The sequence below is a fragment of the Phodopus roborovskii genome, unplaced genomic scaffold (assembly GCF_943737965.1).
Source record: "Phodopus roborovskii unplaced genomic scaffold, PHOROB, whole genome shotgun sequence".
Taxonomy (NCBI): Eukaryota; Metazoa; Chordata; class Mammalia; order Rodentia; family Cricetidae; genus Phodopus; species Phodopus roborovskii.
In genome coordinates, this window is record NW_026126525.1 from 26,477,344 (window position 1) to 26,489,863 (window position 12,520).

Below are 12,520 nucleotides of genomic sequence, written 5' to 3' on the forward strand. Positions count from 1 at the left end.
CCAGTGACATGCCTCCTCCAACAAGGCCACATCTCCTAATCCTTCACCAACAGTTCATCAATTGGGGATTAAACACACAAGTATATGAGCCATTTTGGTGCCATTTCCATTCAAACCCCACAGGGAGTTGAAGAGAAAGAAAGAAGGGAGCATTCCTGTGCAGGGGTGGGGCACCTAGAACTGGGTTACGATTGAGAGTCGCACCTTGGAGTCAATAAAGCTTTGCTAGATGAAGGAATAGAGCAGGCAATGAGCCTGTCAGTGCACTGGGATGTCCAGGTGCCTTGTGGTTTCAGTCAGATCCTCGGCATGGGTTTCAGTAAAGGTGTACTCCTACAGAGGAAAAGAAATAAAGAAAACCAGATCCCCTTTCTGACATCCCTGATCTGTGGTCAGGGCAGAATCAAAACTAGTTTGACTTCAACATGTCTGGCATCTCTGGCTTACAACAAAAACAAGGCTGCCAATAGGCCTTGTAACATTTCCAGATTTTGGCCAAGGTTAAACAACTGTTTATCTTTTATCCTGAAGGTTCTTAGCCTATTTCAATCCCCTGTTGTCATAGATTGGAATGGGAAAATGCACAGAGACAGTTTGGCATACCAGTTCAGAACACATACACTGTAGTTGTTCAGTCTCTGAGGCTGGATGTCTTAGCTGGTCTTCAGTACACTCCAGAATCCCAAAGAAGTAGGCTCCAATGGCAGTGAAGGAATGGACTTGCCAGTAGGAGCAAGAACAAGCAGGCAAAGAGAGCAAGCTTCCTTCTTCCTTGTCCTTCATACAGGTGGCTAGAAGAAGGTGTAATCCAGATTAAAGGTAGATCTTACTATCTCAAAAGATCTGGATTACAGGTGGGCCTTCTCACTTCAAGTGATTTGAGAAAAAAAAATCCATCTTCTATCACTGAGAAAAAAGCCATCTCATTTTGTAAGCTGTTAGGACATTTGTAGGACAAAATGAATTTTTATTAATTCAATATATAGTCAAGTTGACAACCAAGAATAGCCAACACACTCTCTACATTTGAGCTCCCTCATCTGGGAAATAATAACTATTGTTGAGAAGAATGGAACAACTGACATATTGAAAACACTTAGAATGTGAAAGGGATGCTGGATAAAAGTTAGCACACTTTCCCATACCCAATTCTAGACAGACACAACCAATCAACTACAGCATTCCTTCCTCAGAACCCGTGGAAATCTGTACTCTTAACTACTTTATGTAGTTGCTAATTGACTGGCTCACCAAATGGAAACTATTTTTATGTCATATTGGGTCCACTAGAAAAATCTGGTTGAAGTGAGAGAAAGTAATTTCCTTCATACCGGTCTTCTATACCAAACACTCTGTAGGAGTAGTACATAGCTTGTTAAGAGGCAACAATGACTTAATGGCAAGTTTGGCACTCAGACCAGGCATTCTGTTGGGCAGACACAGAGCTTTCAGCTGCCCCAGAGTGCCTACTCATACAGAAACAAGCAGCCATGAGGGAAGTCCTTTGCCTGTCCTCATTCTCCGGCTGCTACAGAACAAGAGCAACTGCTAAGCCACAAACCACAAAGAAAAAGGTCATTCTCATAAAAGACACCACAGTCCCGCTGAAGCGCTCAGAAAAGCACGCACACTTCAAAGCCAGCCATGGAGGGAGACACGCCGATGAGCCACCACTCAAGAACACTCATTTCGTCCAGGAGTATCTCCACCGAGGACCTAGCCCCTGTGAGGTCAAACACTTCAGAGAAAAACCCACACCATAAAAGCTGCATTCAACCAACAAGGGTATAATCAACAGTGGAGGAGACATATGGGGGGCAGCGTGTTGATCTGTAACAACACAAACGACTGCTGCTTTCAGGAGAATGCGATGCTTTCTCGTCAGGCATGGGAGCTGAGACTCTTGCCTCATCCTCTTTGTCAGTCCCACACCCCTCAGTGAATCCAGCACATTTATTTTCTCTTGAGGCTCGAATGAACAAAACACTTCTTTGAGACACAGAGGAAGAGGGGTTCCTGTAGGGCATGGGACATTCATGAGACACATGAGAGAGGGAAAGAAGATAATCCCAGGACCTCCCTCATGTGAACATTTGAGTTCAACCGCATTCTCACCATTATCTTAGATGAGTTAGCAGTAGATAGCAAAGCAGCCATCCTGATTTCTTGACCATTTTTCTTTTATGTTTTTAGAGGTGAAATAAAATGGCAAAATGGTCACCTGTAGCTGAGAAAAAGACAACAGAGGGCTCGCTCATATGCCAAATGGAAGTGATGCCACCAATAATCTTAGCATGAGGTAAAGGCACAGCCTAGTGCTACAGTGCTTGCCTAGCATATGTGGGGTCCTGAGTCTAGCATGGCAAATAAATACTAATAATATTGTTTTTAGGATTTAAGGATGAAACACTAGAGAATTCTTTCCAACTACATTACCATAGCCATCAGGTTTAGGGTAAAAACTTAGAAACAAAATCGTTGTACCTTAGAGATGAGAAATACTTCTCTTCCAGGATTTAAGTTCAGGGAATGAATACAAAATATCACAGATTGCAGTGCACTGTAGAAACTACATAAATTGACACTGTTGCAATAATTATATAAACAAGTCAACCTATCAATTTTCATTGCCATTTGAATGACCAACAGTAGAAAGAGCCCAGAGACAATCGGTGAGTGGATCCATGCAATGAGAACCAAGGGTGTGGCTTCATTTCAGAAGGCAAGAATAACTGAATATTGATTAAAATTACTCCATTCCATACTAACTTTATCATGGAAATTTTTGGAATGACAGTAATTTAAAACTGGATCACAGGGATAGATGCACAATTATATATGCACTTGCTATTGGTTAGAGTTTATGGTTTATTGGTTATTTCTCAATGAAAGAATTAAAAATATTTTCCAAAGGCCAGCAGCTGAAAGGGGATTCGGAAAATAAAAATAGAGAGCATGTTGCATTCAGCATAGAACACCATGAGGAAAATAAGTGTGAAGAAACATATTAGGGGTTCAGTGGCATGGCATGTAGAGTGAGGATATCTAAGACGAGGACCAGTCCCAGGAAAAGAGAGGCAGGATGGGGCACAGATAGATTTTTAAAAAACTGATAATTTCCCAGTAGTGATTATAAGCAAGCCAACAAAGAACATATAGATTCAAGAAGTCCATTGCACAAAAACAAGTATCAACTTTAGATGTACCATAATAAAGTATTAAAATCCAAAGACAAGTATAAGAATAAAAACATAAGTGTCCTCAGAAGAGACTGAGCTGATTCTCCTCTCTCTCTCTCTCTCTCTCTCTCTCTCTCTCTCTGTGTGTGTGTGTGTGTGTGTGTGTATACACTTAACGCACATGCATGTGTGCACACACAAGTGTGGGGGCCCAAGGCTGACACTAGTGTCTTTCTGACAGTCTCTACCCCATTTTTTAAATACAGTGTCTGTCACTGAACCTGGAGTTCACCAATTCAGCCAAATTGGCTAGCCACTAAGCTCTAGAGACCCTCCCAATCTCTGCTACCTAGTGTTGAGATTACAGGCATACAATAGTTCACCTGGCTTTTATGCAGGTGCTGGGGATTGAACTCAGGTCCCCATGCTTTTGCTGCATCCACTTCTTAGTTCAGATGATCTTCCCAGCCCCATGAGCTGACTTCCCAATAGTAATGATAACTGAAGAGGATAGAAGCAAATGTGCCATAAAGTGCAATCACTACCCTTGAATTCAGTATCAGTGAGAATGGCAAGATTGCAGGTGAAGTAATTAGACTAAGGAGTTTCTCCTGTGTGCTGAGTCTTGAATATCCAATGGTTAACTGAATGCAGTAACCAAATCAAAATGTAGACAACACCCAGACAAGGGCTACCAGATTTAATGTTCAAAGGGAAGGGCACAGGGTGGGGGGTAAGAGGCAGAGATACATAAACCAAGAATCTCACAGAGTAGAGCAGACCCTCTCAGACCTTGCCACACCCTGGTCCTGAACTTTCCAGCTGCCTTCAAAGTCAAGAGAATTTGTGCCCCTTTCCTTCCTCTCTGCTTTCCCTCCCCCATGCCACACTCCTTCCCTTTCTACCCTTACCAACCCTGCAAGCCCTCCCTCCCCTCGGTGGAGCCCTGACTGAGTTCTCAGCATTCCCTCCTTCCTGCCTGCTGTGCAGACACTGCTCCTCAGGTCCCACTCTAGCCAGCTTCATCTTGGTTTTCCTGGGACCATTTCCTCCCTGATGGCTCCCCTTTATTCCCAAATGATGGAATGTGTAATTATTTATATGAGAACTATTAATTAACTCATTGCACTTACATCTTTGGTGTTTGGAAGGGGAACACTTGTAATTCAGGAACATAACTCAAGAACATAAGAACGTGTTCACCATTTCGGGGTGGGGTCATTGAGAGACAGATTAGTCCCTCTCGGGACAAATCACAGTCCACCTGGTTATGGCCAGAGTTCCCAAGGCATCTTGGCTGGACTAGAGAAGGGCTGGGATGGAGGAGTGATGTCTTCCAAAGACATGAGTGAAAGACATCAGCACAGGAAGACCGGGCATTTGTGTGACTGAAGTAAAGATTCAGATCTGGAAGCAGATTATAATTTCACAGACTGCTGAGGGAGAGGTCTTTGGGAACTTGGAAACTTTTGGGCAATTTAATATCTGTGCTGGCTAGATTTTTGTTTTGGTTTTTTTTTGTTTTGTTTTGTTTTGTTTTTTGTCAACTTGACACAAGCAAGAGTCATCTGGGAAGAAGGAACCTCAATTTAGAAAATACCCCCATCAATTAGTCTGTAGGCAAGTTCGTGGGACATTTTCTTGGTTGATGACTAACACAAAAAGACCCAACTTATTGTGAGCAGTACCACATCTGGGCAGGTGAGCCTGGGGTGGGGGATATTAGCAAGCAAACTAAGCAATCCAGGGGGAACAAGACACTAAGCAGTGTTCCTTCATGGTCTCTGACTCAGTTCCCAACTAGACTTCCTTTCGTGATGGGCAACTGTAAAGCTAAAATAACTCTTCCGTAAGTCAATTTTGGTCATGGTGTTTTACCACAGCAATGGAGAACCATATCCCCTTCTCCACCTCTCCAACATGGAGACCATAGGTGTATATCAGATTTGAAAGTGTGTGCTACCACACCAAGGCTTTTCTTTCCTGTTTTAAAACTTAGTTCTGGGGGTGGAACTCAGGTGCAACATGTGCCTTCACTGATTGATCTATGCCCCCATTACCCACTCCTAATAGGCTATATGGTCCAGGAAAGTTCTTGTCTCAGTTGGTTCCAATGGTCTGGTTGGTGCCTGCTGGTATCACAGAATGATCCAGCCATAGGAGAATAGACTCCTTGCATACCACAGGGCTCCAAGTGAGGGCACTCTCTGTCCCGGAAGCCAACAAGACCAGACTTTGTCATTAGCAGCCTGATAGTAGAACAAGAGCATCTACCTCACCTCATGATATGGTCACCTCACCTCAAACCCTCACCAACAAGAACATCAACTGCTTTCTTCAGATCCCTGATATAACCTTGTGCATTATTACTGAAGCTAATTTTTAGTCCATCTGTTTTAGGAGAAAACATGCTGTGTGAATTACTTAGACCACATGAAATTGCTGTTATTTACTGTTATTTTGCCAACAAATAGTCACTTCCCATGAATCAACCTAATGTTAATCATAGCTATGTAGAAAACTCTCAAAATATTTTCAACATTCCTCAATTTAAATAGAGACCTTGGGTTGTAAGGATAAAGAAAATAGCAACACTAAAATTACTTACAAATGTCTATTGAATTTTCAAGTTATAATTCCTAGTGTGATATGTGAGTCATACATGTATTTTATGCAAATTGTGCATAAAACTTTCTGACTGGGTGAATGTACTTTGAAAAAAAAACTTATTTGATTTATATATTTACATTTTTATTAGAACTCTTCAGAACTGTCAACAATTGGACAACATATCAGAAAAAAACATGGACCATAACATGTTTAAACTTGCACAGCTTATATATTTACACATAAAGTTACCGCATATATATAAAAAATATTTTCAGGGACTCATGGGGCTTGGGAATATTCAAAAGACATTATTGCTACATTTCAATATTTACAAAAAAAGCCACAAAATAATTCCAAACATCAAGCAACTGAAAGACACATCTGACATCTGATGTAAAAAAAAAAAAAAAAAAAATTATAAAAATATAAACTTTCAAGAATACCCAAGACAAATTCTCAATGGTGTGCCCCTGAAGTACCTAGACATCCATAATTAACAGCTACTTTCCTTACTAAATCAAAGTCGATAGGAATGCAAAGGGATGTTTCAGACAAAGTATGGCAAACAGTGACAATCTCGTACATGACAACATAACCTCCTAATCGGTTAACTTTGGAAAGGTGCGAGAGTGTAGAACTCCAGTGCAAATGGTCACTTCCAGGTTAATGGCCACATGTCTCTAAATGTAGTCTAAGGGGTAAAGAATTGGGGGAAACCGTGAAGGCAACATACCTGAATCCTGCAAGACAACACATAAATCTTGCCATGTACACACTTATCGCTTATACTGGACAGTGATGATGGGGAGTGTATGTGTGTGGGGGGAAAGATATGGCAACTACAAGGTAACATCCAGGCTTCCAGTCTATGTTTTCCTGGAATGACAGCATTATATAAGGTCTAAGGAATGGGTACAGTATGTTGAGTGTAGATAAGAGTGTCAGAAGTGCAGATGGATTTCAAATAAATAGATCCTTAAGCGCTCCACACTGTAAGCCTCTGTGGTGGCTTTGGGTAATCTCTTCTGGACAGTAGGCGATAGGCAGGGAGGGCAGGAGAGAGACTGGAGTGGCGAAGAAAGCTGTTACTTCTTGGGTACTGGAGGACCTCCAGGATTCAGGGCAACAAGGTCCCCAAAACATCTCACCCACACGCATATACACACGCATGCACACACACACACACACACTTTATAGATACTGGCCCAAAGTCCAGGATGTGCCTATAAAAAAAGGCTGAATCTAATTTTCGCTTCCTGCTTTGTGGGAATCCACACCAGGATTGCACCGTTTCCTCACTCCTGCGGGAATCATGGGGTAAAATGGTAACCTTTCCCTTGGCTGCAATGCCACTCTGAAGCTGGGAGGCTTGTTCTCGGCAATCTACAGAGCAAGTATACTGGCTAAGAGGTTTTATAAAGATTGTGCTTAGCAGTCAACAGTTTTCCTCTAAAAATATGCATTAACTGTTTCCTTCAAATCTGTATGGCTCTTAATCTATCCTTACACACAGCATACCTAATGCCAGGGTTGTACACAGAAACTAAAGCTCAGGGGGGGGGGGTCCCCCTCCAATGTATGAATACATACTACGTATAGATGAGTATATACAAATGCTGGCTAGGGAGGCCTTGCCTCCAATTCTACTCCCTAACAGCCAACTCTATTTAAAAACCAGGTCAGTTGTACAAAGGCTTATGCGGCAGCCCACGGCAACACATCTTTGTTCGTGTTTCCGAGGCACTTTCTTTCACAGCCTGGGTCTCCTTCTCAGCATGAACTAGTAGATTTCTTAAGCCCAGATGTTTTCACGTGTCCTCTGTTCTATTAATGGTCTACTTTCCACACAAAGGGCTTGGGTTTTACTTTCTAGTCTTGCTACATCTTCCCCATCATCTTGGAGGCTCTCTAGGCCAAATTGGACGACCTCTATTCTTCCAATGGACTACTGGCTATACTTTTCAGACAGACTCAAGAGGAGCATTGCAAAGAACTCTGGGCACCTAGTTTCACCCCACCCTCCCTCCTCTAAAGCAGGAGTTCTGTTTACAGTAGGAGCTACTTTGCTAATGGGAAAATATATACACACACATTTCGAACCTTCACAATGGGATGGTGGCTGGTGGCAAAAAAAAGAAGGGTCACCAGCCACTAAAGTGTGCTCATAAAGACAGGATCACAGTCGGGTGGGGGTGGGGTGGGGTGGGGTGGGGTGGGGGGACCAGCTACCCTGAAGTAGGATACAAGTCAAAGGAAAACAAAACCACCATCGTGGAAGCCAAAAGAATGAGGATGGAGACGGCAGGGAAGTCTGCGGACATGATTTCTGCTCAGGCGTCTTCGTGAACAAGCAAAGGCTGGGTCGAAGAAGCGCTGCTCCCCACGGAATTGACCCTCACAGAATGGTCCACCACCACCGGGTTCTCTGGGTTGGGATTGCAGTTTGCTAAGTTGGAGTAAATCTGTAGAGGAAGAGGCCATAGTCAAATACAGCATGGCCTCCCTCCAACAAACCCAACAAGCAGGGGCACTTCACAGCTGCAGGTGTACACCTCAGTTTCCCCCCACAAGGAAATCATTTTACACAAGAAGTGTACACTGCTTGCAGTGTTTCTCTTCTCGTGGGACACACCTGAGAACAAGCACTGGCTAGCCTATGAAGGAGGCTTACGCATCCTTAGCGCCAACTGCAACCCAACTGCTAGTGTAATTTGCAGTGATACCCATGACTCTTCCAGACTCATTTGTCAGGAATCAAAGCACTTGGGTGGAAAATGATGTTTCATTTGAAATGTACTTTGATGCCCCACAGAGCAAGCATTAACCCAAAGGATCAGTGGTGTGCTATTAGGAAAGCCATCCCAGCGGATGGCTCAGGGGAGAGGGGAAGCAGCTAAAATATAAGTCTAGACCCGGTAAGGATGGCTAATTCTTCCTTAAAAGTCAAACAAGAAATAATGGATTTACTCCTGGAAACCCTTCTACATGGCTGTGGGCATCACAGCCATTGCCACTGGCTGGTTCTGACTGTCTAAAGCTCACTTTGCTGTGGTAACAGTCTTCTTCCATGCTGTCTTTCTAACTCCAACCCACCCAGGATGAATAAGCCTGCCATGTGAGGAGAACAGACAGTCCCGTGATCGGCGGCATTCCAGGACAGGGAGGAAGCATGGGCTGGCCTTAGGATGACATCTAATTCCACACATCTGAGCCCGAGGCCCGCCTCCCCCATCCCACATCTCTGGATTAGAAGGGAAGTCGGGGAGGGTGTGAGCAGCATGAACGGGCCTTCCATTGTTTTATTTCCACCCTCTGAAGAAGGCCTGCTTATAATCTAAGCCAGAGACAGGGGAGATTGGTCCTTGTCCTGGAACCCTGGGGACCATGACCCTAGAATGAGGAGGAAGAGGATTCTGGGCCTGGCCTGCCACTCACATGCTTGGTGCTCTCTGAGATCTGCTTCTCGATGAGCTGCACAACCTGCTTGAAGGTAGGCCTTTTCAGGGGATCAGCGTCCCAGCAAGTCTTCATTACATCATACCTGCAAAATGGGGACCAACATCTGTCACTCCCTCATGCCCTTAACCTGCTGTCTGCCACACAACTTCAGGAACAAATCTGGGCTATGCATCGGGAGGTGTGAAGTGACATATATACAGGATAAAACCCTGTGTGTGTGAGATACTGTCAAACGTGTCTGTACTATTGGTGACAAGAGATTATGAAGAGAATCACAGCCATGACATTTGAGCCACGGTAGCCACCAAAGGAATCAAGTGACATTTCAAACTGTGCTAGCAAAGACTGCCAACATCAGGGTTTTCTGCCTTTAAAATGGAAATTATAAGAAAAGGCCTGTGGGCCCTTACATTTCTGCAGGTGCATGCTCTGGACTCAGCATCCGGAAGCCTTCCTTGATCATCTTGTAAAACTTGGAATCGACTGGCATCCCTGGGTAGGGGCTGCTTCCTGGAGCACAGAGAGGGGTCAAATCAGTGTCAATCACAAGAGAGTAGAATACAAAGGAAAACTCCAGAAACTGTTGGGCAATGAGGTACTCTTTGGCAAGGAATGTTTTACCTAAAGAGAACAGCTCCCACAGGAAAATCCCATAGGACCAGACGTCGCTTTCAAATGTGTACACGCAGTTGAAAATGCTCTCCGGTGCCATCCACTTCACAGGAAGTCGGGCCTAAGAGGAAACACAGAAGATTCAGCCAGTTAATGAAGAGGCTCAGATAACAAAATGGAAAGCTGTCCTGATGGTGCAGATCTGGCTGGAAGGTAGAGATGAGTACCACTTAACAGGACTTTGAACCTTCATGATCCCCAGCCACCTTCCACATATGACTCATAGTTCTAATATGTTGAGTCAGTATAGTAGACTAGAACATAGAAGTCCATGGGTTCTAACCTTCCTTCCAATAAAAGCCTCGGACAATGAAGACACTTTCTGTTTCACTCTTCCTCTTTGTTAACAAAATATATGGCCTCTCTCAATGTGAACTACATTCCCCAGATTCCTCTGCAGCTAGCTATAGCCAGACCATTTAGTTTTAGTAGCCAATATTCAAGTTTTATTCAGTAGCACAAGGAAAAAAAAAAGTAACAACTTAAAATACTATAGGGTTTATGCACTTGACTTCTCTGCCAACTGCTGGGCCTTGATCCCTTCCCTTTTTTTTGACTCTTGGACTTCTGCCATCTGCAATCCATACTACCCCTCACTCACCTACTGGAGAAGATAAGCTGGCCTCAGATTCATCTTGCCAAACAAAAATAACACTTCAAATAGTAGGAGTTGTTTCATGAGATGATAAATGAGGCAATGCAGGTAAAAATGCCTAACAGTATCCGACTCACTAATATCCACCCCGACTAGCAAGTACTGGAGAGCACAGTGGCTGTTCTGAGGTGGCAAGTGGTCAAATCAGTGCTTACACCAGGAGACATGCAGAAGTTTTCCACTCGGTCAAACAGAACTTATTGTGACTATGCATCTTAGAGCCTGCAGGATGTCTGGATATTAATTGGCCACATGAAGCTAAACCAATCCTTTAAATCAGTTTAGGGCTGAAAGCCTAGGGAGAAAGCCTCTTCTAGGGTTAAGTTATTTTAGTGTGGGTTGGGGTAGGGAATAATACACATACAAACTATAACACCATTTACTATCTACCCCCAGATATTATGCTGCAATTCTGAACAGGGCTGTTAACCTAGGATTGATTAGTACCTTGGATTCAAGGGGGCTTCAAAGTGAAGTCTAGCATTTTCTAAAACTGTCCTCCACAGTCACCAGACATCCTCACATCCAGTCTCAATAAATCGCAAGACAAAACTTCCATTCATGATCACTTTGAAATTAGAATAGCTTTTATGATGTATGGCTCGTGTATGTTGTCTACTATAAGTTCTCTTTTCAAATTCTGAAAATTGTTATTCAATGTATCTGCTTTTCTTGGTTAAATCTAAGTATCCCATTCATTTGAAATGGTACCCTGAACTCAGAACTCGGTGCAAAAATAATTAAGAATCCACAAGAACTGAAAGAATTTTCAGACAGCAAAGGGACTTTACAACGACTACACTTAAACTTTCATGCAGTACCATGCCATGCACATTTCAGAAATTTAAACTTTCTCAAATAATTGGTTAGTTCAACTGACTTGACCTGTCAACCACAGAATTAGCTAGGGAGATGTTGGGACACAAGCTCTATCCTGATGGTTTGGAATCCAAAACCACAAAGTAGAATAAGAATGGGCCTGGCTCTGTTCTGAGACCTCCTGTAACTGTACACACTGAGAAACTATGTCTTGTAAGTTACATTTCCACTAAGTGAGAGCAGAGCAGAACTTAGCCAGCCTGGGCTTAGACTACCTTGCCCCTATATCAATATTCAGAGGTTCAAATAGAAAAGCATTTTCCATTTTCCTTTAAGTTAGGATGGGTAGAAATTGGTTTCATCAATTCTTCTATATTAAAAAAAAAAAAAAATCTGACCTTGACAGAGCCTTTTCAGGACTGTATGATTAGGCCAGGATATAAAATAAAGCCAGCAATACCTTTATGAAACCAAGTTGTGTATAGCCTACCAACAGAGAGGCCATGGTGATGAAAGAGAAGGCACTGCATCATCATGACAGATACAAAAATCGACCTCCAGGGATAAATATGGACTGTTCGAATGGGTCCGGGAAAAATAGGCACCTAAAAATATATTTCTAGAAGGTTATGGCCTTCCATACCCATTGGCCCCTACTGACTAAGCTATCTCAGATATAAATCAGTAAAATATACTGCACCTTAGCTTCTCTGCTATAAAAATTGACAGACAATGTGTTCTAAGGCACGAGTCTGTTTTGAGGTTACAGAAGAGGCTGGTGGGGAAATATAGCACTTTGAAAAATTCACTAAGTTTTACAAATCAACCATTATTTATGAGTCTACTTAATAGCCTTATATTGACTACGAGACCCAGCATTCTATATGGCTAACTCTGATACCATCTTAGGCTGTAGTCATTTCACATGGTATTTCAACCTCAATAAATAAATAAATAAATGCCTGCTGTGACCTTCAGATCTACATTTGTTACAGTTGAGCAAAATCAAATTCATTGCTATTCTCAGGCTATAATGAAAATTAAGGCTATTTCTGTTTCCTTAACATGCCCCATAATTATGCAATTATAACTAAAGAATTCTATTATCAAATGTTAGTGGTAGGAA

At 42.7% G+C, this 12,520-nt stretch overlaps 1 protein-coding gene across 4 annotated transcripts in view; it reads right to left on the reverse strand.

Annotated features, from left to right (window-relative positions):
* Window positions 1–5,905: 5,905 nt before the first annotated feature.
* The window catches only part of Kit (KIT proto-oncogene, receptor tyrosine kinase), a 75,914-nt gene continuing 69,299 nt past the window's right edge, over window positions 5,906–12,520 (reverse strand). For all 4 annotated transcript variants that reach the window (XM_051198518.1, XM_051198517.1, XM_051198516.1 and 1 more), the window contains exons 18-21: window positions 9,870–9,981; window positions 9,659–9,758; window positions 9,225–9,330; window positions 5,906–8,251 (exon numbers count right to left, since the gene is read on the reverse strand). In XM_051198518.1, coding sequence (XP_051054475.1) covers window positions 8,120–8,251; window positions 9,225–9,330; window positions 9,659–9,758; window positions 9,870–9,981 — 450 coding nt within the window. In that variant the 3' untranslated portion in view covers window positions 5,906–8,119. The remainder of the gene's footprint in view (window positions 8,252–9,224; window positions 9,331–9,658; window positions 9,759–9,869; window positions 9,982–12,520) is intronic.